At 42.5% G+C, this 13,620-nt stretch overlaps 2 protein-coding genes across 5 annotated transcripts in view; both read right to left on the reverse strand.

Moving 5' to 3' along the window:
- The window catches only part of afap1 (actin filament associated protein 1), a 122,999-nt gene that overhangs the window by 43,155 nt on the left and 66,224 nt on the right, over positions 1-13,620 (reverse strand). For all 4 annotated transcript variants that reach the window (XM_088073971.1, XM_088073969.1, XM_088073970.1 and 1 more), the window contains 2 exons: positions 1,910-2,038; positions 225-307 (listed from right to left, as the gene is read on the reverse strand). In XM_088073971.1, the coding sequence (XP_087930097.1) occupies positions 225-307; positions 1,910-2,038 (212 nt within the window). The remainder of the gene's footprint in view (positions 1-224; positions 308-1,909; positions 2,039-13,620) is intronic.
- On the reverse strand, positions 10,718-12,203 carry LOC148185576 (uncharacterized). The gene is made up of 2 exons (XM_088074015.1): positions 11,905-12,203; positions 10,718-11,843 (listed from the first exon to the last, which is right to left on the reverse strand). The coding sequence occupies exons 1-2, from the start codon at positions 12,201-12,203 to the stop codon at positions 11,024-11,026; spliced, it is 1,119 nt and encodes a 372-aa protein (XP_087930141.1). The 3' UTR covers positions 10,718-11,023.

Genomic DNA, 13,620 nt, shown 5'->3' on the forward strand with positions numbered 1-13,620 from the left:
CTTTAGCTTGAGGCACTGTAAGGTCATAGGTCACGTGGTCAGATTCACCAGATGTAGATGATGGGTATGAGCTATTCTTCTCCCATCTCACTATCTGGGTGCTACTGTTTTGCACCAAGATGACTGTAGGGATTCCAGACCTTTCCCTAGCACTGACACAGCGCTGTGGAGACAAGTGTGGCTATGTGAGACTATAGGACATGGGCTGAAGAAAGAAGTCTTACCAGCCAGGGGTGAGGGATCTCAGGGAGGGGCATCTGAGGTGGGGCCGGCAGACCGCTGTGGATCTCTGTCTTGAATAAAGGCTCTGAGAGGGAGGAGCAAGGATCAGAAAATGAGAGAATGTTCTCAACTATACATATGCAGCAGGCACGGCAAGGAGGAACTTTGAAATTAAGGATTTTAAATTTCAGTAGTTTCAAACTGGATAAAATAAAACATCAATTTGTTCTCAACATTTGCTCCCTGACATTACAACAAGAAGTGCTACTTTGCCAGTGTGAAGGTGGTTTTCTGTCAACATCAAAACTACACTTTACATCATGCTGCTGATGAGAACTTAAATGGAAGAACTTAAGTTCAAAGAGTGAGCAAAAAGCAAAAACTCTACTTTCAAATATAGCATGGCACTCATGATGGCTCGGTTATAGTCTCTTTAAATGCAACTTTTACTCTCCTAATACTGTCCAAGAACTTAATTAATTTGAAATTTCATTTTCCATTTCAGGTATGATAATAATCTAAATGAAAACTTACAGTTGAACAATTATAAAACTACCATTACAATTTCATTCTCATACTGAAGTTGGCACTTTGACATTACTTAAGGCATGAGATCTCTAATTTCCAACTCTAATTTTCACTAGCAGTAAAACTTTTTTTGGTATACAATGTGAAACCTAAACTGGGAAATGAAATTACAAACTGACCTTCTGCATTTACATTAAGAAAGTACTTTTTTCATGATTTCAATTTTTTTAAATTTGATTAAATTATTTTATTTTACCCATCACAGTATTTACAGCACAACAACAATCTTGAATTCATACAGATGAGCCTAATTTTCAAAAGTCAACACACTCAACTCAACTCAATACTCTTGCTTAATTTAAGAAAAAAACATCAACTAGAGTGAAATGTCTTTTAGAGATCTGCCTTTGACCTTAAAGGGACTTAAACAGCACCAGTAAAAATGGCAAAGAGAGACAGCAGATCCAAAAAGATATAAGGTTTGAAATAGACTGGAAGACATGTCTCTTCACTGCAGTGTTTAACATGATGAAACTACAGTACATTTTTTGGAAGCTTCAACGAGTGCTATTAGTTTGTGTGTGCAAACTGCTTTAAAGATTTTACCAGAGTCCGATGTGACATCTCAAAACCTAATGCATTTGTATCGCTCAATATGTTTACATGATGTTAGGAAAAGTCAAATCATTGTGTTAGTCCGACTGAAAAAAAACAGAAGAGAAGAGAAGAAAACAAAGTAAGACAAAGGTAATGTACGTGCAGAAAAGTTATCTATTCCACCTGCAATCCGTTAGCCGTGTGCTAACTTGTTTGGAATGTGACGTAATAGGTCAACCAGAAAAAGGTCCAATAGCAGTTAGCTGACAGGGGGCATATCTCCAGCTAACATAGTGGAGTTGAACATACCAAGGCAAGAGTCAAACAAAAGATCTGTCCTTTAGAAATTATTTTAGTTTTCTCGACTCTAACAGTGAGATCCCATTTATTCAACAGCTTCACCCTCTCAGCATGTGACAGCTCTGAACCTTTCAAAAAGATCTGGGCTGGAAAATTACTGAATACAGGTATTATCAGGTATCTTATCATGTAATTGCCACCTCCAGGTATCCCCACAGTGTGTCTGAAGAGTTTCATGGTGCAGTGTGACTTGTAATCTCACCTTTTTCAGAGAGGACTCTGTGCAGGATGTTGGAGAGGTGCATCTTCTTCTCTCGAACCCCAGCGCTCAGATACTCCCTGTCCAACAGGTCCAGGAACAGACGAAGCTCACAAACCAACTCCTCCATCGCTGCAGCACAACCACAGGACATACATTAGCATTTCACACACTGAAGATATTTATCACATCTGTTAGAAACACATTAGTAATCTTTAACTCATTAACTGCTAGAAGCAAGAAAAGGCATTTAATGAAGTTGAACAGGGCACAAACTATAGATGCTTAATTATGGCAGAAAAAAAATAAATTGTGAAAACAAAAAAAAAAGGCTGGGCTCAAAGTGAACTGAATATGCAAAGGCCTGGCTGACAGTAATTGTAGGTTTAGCACAGGCAGTCATATGATCAGACAGGTTGTATACTACAGCCAGAAACTGGTGGGAGGTAGGGACACAGTGAATGCTGAAGCCCTGAGACCAAGTCCCCAGTCAAGCCAACAAGTTCTTAACTTTGTTTTAAGTCCAAAACAAGTCAATATGCACCCTTCAGAAAATGCAATGCCTTTTAAAAAATGTCTTAATTTTTAACATTTAATTCAAAAATAAAGTCGACTACCACAAAGTCTTTACATGCAAATGTGATAATTTATGTCATTACATTCATAACTTGTACCAGTTTGGCATACTTACTCCTATCCCAACTTGGTCTTATTTCAAGAGGAAATTATTTTGAAAATCAGACCCAAGTTGTAATAAAACAGAAATAAACCAGAATAAAACAAACGCACAACAACAAGGTGCAGAAATATGAAGTACACCAATTCTCTTGTGAGCCACAAACTGTACTGTGCTCTGCACATCAGCTATGTACTTCAACAGTCAGGTGAACAACTTTCTTTCACCAAGGCTCCACAGATAATATTTAGGTTTGTCTACAGGTTTATTCATTAGGAAAGGGTGAGCTTATGAGCTAAGAAAGTACAAGCAGTGTCTGAACGTAACTTTTTGACTGACCGGCCAAGGTGGCTGACAGATGAAGAAATTCCACCAGCCAAATATATTGTTGTATCATATCGTTACATTTGTTACAAACATATATACATTTTTGTTTTGTTTAAGTGATAGCTTAGCGGATCAGCTGATGTCCTGAACAGTAAACAGTGCCGCAAAATAGGAGGAGCATAAGACAGTCAAGTTTTGCTGCTCAGGAGCAGCTTAGGAGCAACAGAGCTGTGCACGCCTTCATGACACCGAAGCATGGCAGTGACTCAGCATAGTTTTTCATAATATGACTATTTTGGTAAACACTAGGGCTGTCAGCTTTACCACATTAATTGCAATGTGATTAAGGTCTTTTAGAGGCTGTACCAGGATGAATTTCAGATCACAGTGATGATACTTATCATATGAAATCAAAAGGCCCGAAGAATCCAGTGGAACCAACCATGTCATGCGGGTGGAATAACGCTCTAAATTGAGATTACATTTTGGAGATGGAAAAACTGCATGGCCATTTAACAGGGGTCACAACCTCTCGCCTCCAGATAGCTGAATGAAAATGGGTTCTGTTGGTACCCATGAGTCTGCCCTTTACAGACATACCCACTTGATGCTAGTCCCATGCAATTTTTTGCTGCCATTTGATTCCTTATCAAGACAATCTGGTAAGATTTGCTTTACCTTGTTAATATGGACTTCAAAACTGCTTTGTAATGCAAAATAATGGAAGTGAAAACATGCAAAAGAAAGTGCAATTAATTGCAATTAACTATAGAAATTCTGCAATTAATCTCTAAACTTTTGCCCACTAGTGTGGTGGATAACCTTCTGAGATATAGATAAAAGAGAGGAAATCTTAAAAGAGAAAATCTACCCATAATTGGCACTTGCCTGGTGTTAATTTCTGTCCCTGAGTACAAATATGTAACAACCAAATCACAGCACCGGCAACCTCCTCACAGAGATGGAGCAACATTCTTGACAAAAGGGGAGAACTATACATTGTTATAATTAATAAATCGCATTTGACCAGGTCTGGCACAGAAGGTAAGAGGTAGAAGGTAGATTTATTAGTCATTTTTTAAACAATGTTTAAAAAACAAAATTACTTTTGTCCTTGGTCCTATTACATCTTTGGAGCTGAATGATGAGTTGATTAAAATCAACAGCTAATATGAAGAATCGATCAGCATGGGCATGTTGCTGCTGATGGCATCAATCAATTCTTGCAGTGCATTTTCAAATTTGCATCAGAGTCTTGTGTCCTGTCGGCTCCCAACAAGGTCTGCCTATCCAGTGCAACAGCCTGATCCTGGATGTTAGGGGTTAACAATGTCTCTGTAAAGATGTGCACAGAGCAGTGTCTGATCTCCCGTTGCTGAGTGAGTCTCAATCACATCTCATTCACTTTATTCTCTCGCGACCGGACATTAGCCAGAAAAAGGCTTGGTAGAGGAACAGCTCTTGGCACAGTCAGGTCAGCATCGCCCTGATGCCAGCTCTCCTCCCTCTCTTCGTCCTGTGCTTTCGGTTTGGTTTCTCCTCTCATGACCTGCTGCATCCAGTCCAAGCCTCACATAGCTTTTACCAATGTTGATAATTGCTTCTCTATTTTAGAAAAGTCATGCTCCAGCAGAAGGGGCCGTGGAGTGGAAAAAAAATAGAAAAATATAGTAAAAAGGATTTGAGGAGCTACTGTCTGCTGCATGTGCATGCACTGCCATCGTCATAGCAAAAAAAGTGTCTGTGCCCTGGCAGGTGTAAATGCTGAGAAGCTGCTTCGTGTTTTACAACCTGCCCCTAATTGACTGACTGTATTACAATAGTCAGCAATTGTCTGATACTGAACAGTACTGATGTATATTTAGCTATTTATTTTATAGTATTTTTTTAAAATGGTCAGCAAAGACCATACAGTACTGACGTGTATTTTATTTTTATATTTTTCATTTGAATTGTCAGTGAAGACTGATGCTGAACACATACAGTACTGATTGTGTTATTTTTATTTATTATTTTTTGTTTGTGTGTAATGTTCAATAAGTAAATTGTTTAACAAAAGTTGTTTGTTCAAGAAAGCAGCCTTCTAAGTACTTTTGCATAATCATATCGGTGCAAAATCAGTGCACAATCCATATAGAAATTATCTATTTTCATTCCAGCTCAAAAAATCACCAATCTGTCGCCTTATTGGTAATCACTGAATTTTTCCACCATAAAATCAGTATCGGTCTCAAAAATCCCATGTCTGCCGGGCTCTAATCCACTCCCATTAATTTTGTATTGGAAGCAATTGAGTTCCTGCACAAAGCATGCTGGGATACCTGCGATGCAGACCAAGCTGGCGGCCTGGCTAGAGGGAGTGATAATTTTAGAAAATTCAAATGTAGACAGCGAAGTCAGTCACTTTCAACATCAGCAGCTATCTCCAGTGCCTCTGCTTCTGCTGTAACTGCAGCTGCTGCTTCCTTTTATTCAACATATCCACAGATGCCTTTAAGCGTACCTTTTCTAGCTTTATTTCCATCTTTTCCTGTGCAGTTGAGTGTGCTTTGGCTGCCTCTGCTTCCATGGCAGCAGCGGCAAGATTTCTTTTCTTCTTCCATAGTGCTTTGAAATGTAGGTTATCCTGTAAACGACCCCGAACTCAGATAGCCTGAATATGACAGCAAGGCCCGAAATTTATCTAGACCATTTCTCCCCCATTGACCTTCATCAACTCTATACTTTGGTTTCTGCATCTAAGCCATCAACATGCCTGCTAGACCCCATCCCAACTAAGCTCCTTAAGGAAGTTTTACCTTTATTAGACAACTTTTTATTAGATATAATCAACGCGTCTTTATTGACAGGTTATGTACCCCAGTCTTTTAAAGTAGCTGTCATTAAACCTCTTCTAAAGAAGCCCACTCTCGATCCTGAGATTTTAGCTAACTATAGACCGATATCTAATCTCCCCTTTATTTCTAAAATCCTTGAGAGAGTGGTTGCTCATCAGCTCTGTGACTTTCTCCGAGACAACAGTTTATTCGAGGACTTTCAGTCAGGCTTTAGAGTTCATCATAGCACAGAGACGGCACTAGTAAAAATTAATAACGACTTATTTATCGCTTCTGACACAGGTCTGGTCTCTGTTTTAATCCTATTAGATCTCAGTGCTGCATTTGACACCATTGACCATCAAATCTTACTGCACAGACTTGAAACCTCAATTGGCCTTAAAGGAACGTCACTAGCCTGGTTTAGGTCATACTTATCAGATCGTTCCCAATTTGTTCACATCAATGATCAACCCTCCGCACATACAAAGGTCTGCTTTGGAGTGCCACAAGGTTCGATGCTTGGACCAATCCTTTTCACTTTATATATGCTTCCTCTAGGCAACATAATTAGAAAACATTCCTTAAATTTCCATTGTTATGCTGATGATACGCAATTATATCTATCTATGAAACCAGATGAAACTGATCAGCTATCTAGACTTCAAACATGTCTTAAGGATGTAAAAGCCTGGATGAGCCGTAATTTCCTGATGTTGAATTCAGACAAAACTGAAGTTATTGTTCTTGGCCCAAAACACCTCAGAAGCTCCTTTTCCAACAATTTAATTTCTCTAGATGGCATTACCTTGGTCTCTAGCACAACTGTAAGGAACCTCAGAGTTTTATTTGACCAGGATTTATCCTTTGCCTCCTATATAAAACAAACTTCAAGGACGGCTTTCTTTCACTTGCGTAACATTGCAAAAATTAGACATATCCTTTCCCAAACAGATGCTGAAAAATTAGTACATGCATTTGTCACCTCTAGACTGGATTACTGTAATTCCCTATTATTTGGTTGCCCCAACAAATCTCTTAGGTCTCTCCAACTGGTGCAGAACGCTGCTGCTCGTGTTTTAACGGGAAGCAAGAAAGGGATCATATTTCTCCTGTTTTAGCTTCTCTGCACTGGCTCCCTGTGAAATCCAGGATTGAATTTAAAATCCTCCTCCTTACTTACAAAGCTCTAAATAGTCAGGCTCCGTCTTATCTGTCACAGCTCATAGTTCCTTACCAACCCTCAAGATCACTGCGCTCTGAAAACACAGGGTTACTTGTGGTTCCCAAAATTTCCAAAAGTAGGTTAGGAACCAGAGCCTTCAGCTACCATGCTCCTCTCCTATGGAACCATCTTCCATTTTCGGTCAGGGAGGCAGACACCGTTTCAACTTTTAAGGGTAGACTTAAGACCTTCCTCTTTGATAAAGCTTATAATTAGGGCTGGCTCAGGCTGCCTGGACCAGCCCATAGTTAGGCTGACATAGGTTTAACCTGCCGGGGGACTTCCCCTGATACGCTGAGCTCCTTTCCTTCTCTCAATGCCACCATCAGAAATCATGCATGTCTGTTAACTGCATTGCCATGTGCAAGCTTAGCTTAGCTCTGTGATAGCCATGTGGTACTCTCACTACCTGGGGCTCGCGATTACAGAGCCTGGGTCTGTTGAACTGCACTACGCTAATCCTGTTGCCTCTCGGGAGTGTTCCTGTTCCCTTGTTTCCTAGTTTCCCTGGATCCTGGCCGTAACCTTGACTGTGCTTGACCGTGGTGATAGCTGTGCTGATGCTGCGACCCTGCCTTTGGTTGTGCTCGTGCTGTGGCTGTACTGATTCTGTGCCCCCCGCTCGCCCTGATCGTGGTCTGGTCCTGGTTGCACCGATGCTGTGATCTTGCCTTTGGACAACTCCCTTTCACATATGCATGAGACTGTTATCAACTCTCTCAACATCATCATAGAGTGCAATTAATAATTTCACACCTACCATTATTGTAATATGACATGCATCTGTTTCTATTATTGCTGTGCCTCCCCCCCCACCCCCCACCCTCTCTCCCCTCTCTCTTTCTTTCCTTTTTTGCCATGATTGTATTTCATTTGCTATTTACAACATCTATTGCTCGTCTGTCCGTCCTGGAAGAGGGATCCCTCACTATCCTCTACCGCTCTTCCTGAGGTTTCTTCCTCTTTTTTTTCCCTGTTACAGGGGTTCTTTTTGGGGAGTTTTTCCTTGGGTGATGTGAGGGTCTAAGGGCAGAGGGATGTCGTACACTGTAAAGCCCTCTGAGGCAAACCATGTTTTGTGATAATGGGCTATATAAATAAAACTGACTTGACTTGACTGTAAAGAAGTATTTCACTGCTGGATAGATGACCTTTTGTCAAAATTCAGACGTCTCTGCAGTAGAGAGATGCAAATAATTTTGAAACTGGTGCTAACTGACATAATGCAAACTCATATGTGTGAAGAATGGCAGCCTAATACCACCAGCTAATAACCTAATGACATGATCACAAGAGCCACCAGGATGTGCTAAAAACTGCTGTTACTCTTAACCACACAAATAAAGGCCACAGTGTTCTTATGAATCAGTCATAACACTGAATTATCTCCTGCACTGTAATCCCACATTAAACAGACACTGAACAAAAGCTAAACCCAGTTCTATAAAGAGAGAAGTGGGCAGCCAGGGAGACAGACCTGATGGACATTTTACTGCTGAATTATAGCTATGAGTGGAAAATACACCGCAGCCACTCTGCAGAGAGCCAAACAATGGCAGAGAGTCCAAATATATGGAGAAGCTGAGGTATGTGTATGCAGTATTATACTGTGCCTTGGTCTACACTTTCTTGCTGCTATCTGTTGTGATACGACTGGCACCACATGGAATTCATTACCATGACTAGGAGCTGCCACGCTCTCTGTACAGCATGACAAAGGCACTCAGATAACAAGTAACTCTCTCAAACCCGGGTCCTGGCCTGTTTTTTGTGCAACTCCAGCTTATTGTAAACAAGAGATTCAATCAAAGGTGACAAAATCAAATTGGAAAGCAGCTGCAGATTGAAGGGAGTGGTGGAGTTAATAATAATTTATGCATTGCACCTCTGTGAAGTCAGGTATAACTGAGCTCCCATGTTCTTTTTAAAAGAACCCTGCATCACACTGATATTACCCTGGCCCGCACTCTAAGCAGCAGCGGGAGTTGGAATTAAAAGTAGTTAAGCTAAGGCAGGGTGACAACCCGGCCAACATGGGAAATTTACTGAACTAATGAAATCCAGTCACAGCCTCTAGCTGTGCTAGCAAGCCTTTTAGTAGGGCTGCCTCCTGCAAGTTCGAATCATCGCAGACCCTCAGTCAACTGAGATCAATTTAAGTTGAACAGTGGATTTTTTTTTGTGCAGTGTACTTCTGGGGATGTTTTGGTCCCCGGATTTTGCAGCGGAGTGAGGCTCTTGACATTCATGCTACTCTGCAAACATGCAGGCTACGGTTCAGAGGAGGAGAGACCTTCTACTTAAAAGTGGTGAATATACAGCTCACAGAAATTTAAAAAGTCAAACTCTCTGGCTCTTGCCCCTGTCACACTGAGCATACCAAGAAGCCCATTCAAACTTTTAAACAAAATAAATCGTCAGATATTCCTATTGAACAGCCAAATCCGATTTGACTGGCATGATTCTGAGTTGGGTACAACCCTACCTCTTAGTGTGTGTGTCTGTGATATTAACTTGCTCCTGGAAGACTCCCTAAATAAATGTAACAGTTTAAGGCAAGAGCTAGTTCAGTGTCTTGCTTAAGGGCACTTCAGCAGGGGGATGCTTACTCAAACGTACATGCTTCAATTCAAACCAAAATTTAGCTTTACACAAAATTAATTACTCATAGCACATTAACCTATAACATAAAGAAACTTCTATATAAATGAAAACAAACACTGATTGCAGTCCAAACATGTTGCAAGCGATGTTTTGACACATTTTCAACAGGATAGGGTAATGTCACATATTTGTGTAACTGCCTAAAATATCACAACATAACACAGATGAAGATGGTATATGTGTGCAGCTCTAACGGTGCATAACTTATAAAAAAAACACTCAAACTCAACAGAAAAAGTAAAACTCACCCAAACCATCTTGGCTACTCTTGTTGATAATCTAGTTAGTAAGTCCACTGCTCCAACAATCACCAGATCTGGTTTGGAAATGAAGCCTTAAAGTCCAGGTAAAGTCCGTTCTGAGTTTGTCACATCACAGAAAGATGTGTTATTAACCCTAACCCTAACCCTAACCCACACCTGACCAAATTTGAATCACCCAAAAAATTGCCACGTATGTAAAAGGTCTCAAAATCATGAAAAAATACACAGTATTCTCCAATCTGAACCGCTGGGAGCGTGTCCCAATTGAGGGACTATGCTAATGATGCTTCTCATTTTTATACTGCTACACTGTCAGGGGTGGGTTTATGCTAAGTATAGCTTCATTGCATCATCGAGCTACGGTTTTAGGCCTGCCCAAAAAATCTTAAAACAGGAAAATGGTGAAAAAACCATCTAACTCCAGTTTTTAACATTTAGAATTTGTTGTACAAATATTCTGAATTCATTTTACCCAGACTTTAATTCACCAAGTTAGATGCAAAAAAACATGCTGTTATTGGGGCAGCTGTGGCTCAGAGGTAGAGTGGGTCATCCTCTAATCAGAAGGTCAGCAGTTCGATCCCCAGCTCCTCTGGACAACATGTCAAAGTATCCTTGGTCAAGATACTGAACCCCAAATTGCTCCTGATGCTACATCATCAGAGTGTGAGTGTGTGTGAATGATTACTGAGTAGCAGGTGGCACCTTTTATGGTAGCCTCGGCCACCAGTGTGTGAATGGGTGAATGTGACATGTAGTGTTAAAACGCTTTGAGTGGTCAATAAGACTAGAAAAGCACTATACAAGTATAGTCCATTTACCATTTACCATTTATTCCCCACAGTCTCTCTCTGCCGGCTGACTGCCAGCTGTTTACAGTCCCATAACTTCTTCCTCCACCACTAGATGTTGTGGTGTCTTTTAGCTCAGCTGCCTGTTCCACCAGTAGAGACTAGAGACTGAGCTGTGGTGGTGCGTGAAGACAATGAATTTAATAGAAAGAGGAGGTATGGTATCGAGCAGCATACCTTCTGGATTTCTAAATACCTGATTTATCTGACATACCATAATACTATGATATCTTCCAAGTCTTATTTCAAGGCCATGAAAACTACCAGTAAGTGCTGCTTGACGACAAAAACAATGTTAAAAAAAGGGGGGTTGCGTATTATGTGAGTCCATCTGTGAGTGATTTGTGTGTATATATCCATGTTTGTTGGCAGTCCTGATGGCCCAGGGGAAGAAGCTGTCGGTCAGTCTGCTGGTGTGAGACTTGGCTGACCTGGAGCACCTTCCGGTGGGCATCACTTCAAACAGCGGGTGGGCAGGGTGTGAGGGGTCTCCTGTGATGGCCTTGGTTTTCCTGAGGCAGGATGTGGAGATGTGTTTCAGGCTGGGCAGAGGGCAGCCAATGATCTTTTCTGCCGTTTTTATGACCCTCTGCACTGTGTTCTTGTCCATGTCTGTGGAGCTTTTGTACCACACACCCAGACAGTACGTCAGGACACTCTCCACAGAGGAGTGATAGAAGGCCAGCAGCAGCTTCCTGTCCAGGTTGTTCTTCCTGAGGACAAGCAGGAAGTGTAGCCGCAGCTGAGCCTTCATCACCAGGGCCTTGGTGTTGAACGTCCAGGAGAGGTCAGCAGAGATGTAGGTGCCCAGAAACCTGAAGGTGGTGACAGTTTCCACCCCTTCTCCATTTATGAGGAGGGGGGTGTGGTCCTGTCTGTTTTTCCTGAAGTCCATTATAAGTTCCTTGGTCTTATGGACATTCAGGGTCAGGTTGTTCTCTGAGCACCAGAGTGACAGTTTTGCTACCTCGGCCTTGTACGCTGTCTCGTCCTCATCACGGATGAGTCCAACCACGGTGGTGTCATCTGCATATTTAATAATGCAGTTGGTTGGGTGGGTTGGAAAACAGTCGTGGGTGTACAGAGGGCGTACAGTAGAGGGCTCAAAACGCAGCCTTGGGGGAACCGGTGCTTTGTGTGTGTGTGGAGGAGTGGTGAGGGCTGAGTCTCACAGACTGTGGGCGACTCGACAGGAAGTTCTTAATCCAGATGCAGGTGGGGAGGGGGATCTGCAGCTGAAGCAGTTTGGTGAAAAGAATGTCCGAAATGATCATGTTAAACCCTGGGCTGTAGTCCACAAAGAGCATCCTCACGTAGCTCTTCTTGTTCTCCAGGTGGGTCAGCGCTGTGTGGAGTGTGAGAGCGATGGCATCCTCTGTAGACCAGTTTGCCCTGTATGTAAATTGGTGTGGGTCGAAGGAGGGAGGGAGGTAGTCTCTGATGTGCTGGGAGACTGACCTCTCTAAGCACTTCATGATTACAGACGTCAGGGCAATGGGTCTATAATCATTCAGACTGTGGATGGCAGGTTTTTTGGGAATGGAGACGATGGTGGAGGCCTTCAAACATGTGGGGACGATGGCATGTGTCAGGGACAGGTTAAAGAGCTTAGTGAGGATCTCTGTCAGCACCGGCAAAGAAGCTGTTCAGCTCCTCTGCCAGGGTGCTGCTGCTGCTGGAGGATGTGGGAGAGGGCTGGCCTTTGTAGTTGGTTAGGGCCTGGATGCCCCTCCACATCTGTCGCGGGTTGTTGTCCGTCAGGTATCCCTCCACTTTCCTCTTGTACGTGTCCTTGGCCTGTTTAATGCCCCTCCTCAGGTCAGCTCTGGTGGTGCTATAGAAAGCTCTGTCCCCCGTCCTGAAGGCCGAGTTTCGAGGTCTGATCAGGGTCTGGACTTCATTTGTCATCCAGGGCTTCTTGTTTGGGAAGACCCGGATGTGTCTTTCCTCTGTGACATTTTCTACACAGCACCTGATGTAGAAGAGGACAGACTCGGTGTATGTGTCCAGGTCCTGATCTTCAAAAATGCTCCACTCCGTGTAGGCAAAGCAGTCCTGCAGCTGGGCAAGAGCATTTTCAGGCCAGGCTTTGATGGTCTGGGTGGCTGGTTTTGTTTGCCTCCTGAGGGGGGTGTAGGCCAGGAAGAGGAGCAGAGAGAGGTGGTCTGATAGTCCAAGGTGGGGGAGGGGGGTCGTTCTGTAAGCATGCTTGATGTTGGAATAAACGTAATCAAGTGTGTTTTCTCCCCTGGTTGCACACTTGACATGTTGGTGGAATTTGGCGGGAACAGACTTGAGGCATGCCTTCTTAAAGTCCCCTGCGATGATGTGCACGCCATCTGGATGAGCCCTCTGTTGTTTGGTTACCATGAGCTGAAGCTGGCCAAGTGCCATGCTAACATTAGCATAGGGAGCGATGTAAACAGCGGTCACAATGGCTACTGTTAGCTCACGTGGCAGGTAGAAGGGTCAGCACTGGACAGTCATGGCCTCTAAGTCCGGTGAGCAGTAGGTGTCGATTACTCTGCAGTCTGAGCACCAGTGATATGTATACTCAAGAGCTACAGGAGAAAATCTTTCATTCTACTTCAGAGTCAACAAGTCATGACTTTTCTATATCAAGAAATGTGCAGCTCTGATATGTTGTCATAAGTTGAGGTTGATTCCGTACAGACCCAGTCTTCTAAAACTAACTAGCCCTCCACCACATATTGGACCCTTGGTTAAGGATTAGAACACACCAATAAATCTTCTCATCAGGCACTAGATGTTCTTGCTCCTTTCTGCCAGGTATATGTGGTGATGCAACAAACTTAGATCTTCTTCAAAACTTGTCTAAAAACCAGATCTGATCATATTTCACTCTGCCCATCACACAGGTATCTATGGTTA

This window comes from Plectropomus leopardus, chromosome 23 (genome assembly GCF_026936395.1).
Source record: "Plectropomus leopardus strain MGB_pleo_1.0 chromosome 23, ASM2693639v1, whole genome shotgun sequence".
Classification (NCBI taxonomy): Eukaryota; Metazoa; Chordata; class Actinopteri; order Perciformes; family Serranidae; genus Plectropomus; species Plectropomus leopardus.

What these genes read in the sequence shown, in the direction of transcription:
- LOC148185576 (XM_088074015.1), bottom strand. Translation starts at nt 12,203, where the DNA reads ATGAAGTGCTTAGAGAGGTCAGTCTCCCAGCACATCAGAGACTACCTC. An exon ending in TTCCTGTCGAGTCGCCCACA is followed by an intron (nt 11,844 to 11,904) that starts GTCTGTGAGACT and finishes GGTTCCCCCAAG; the next exon opens with GCTGCGTTTTGAGCCCTCTA.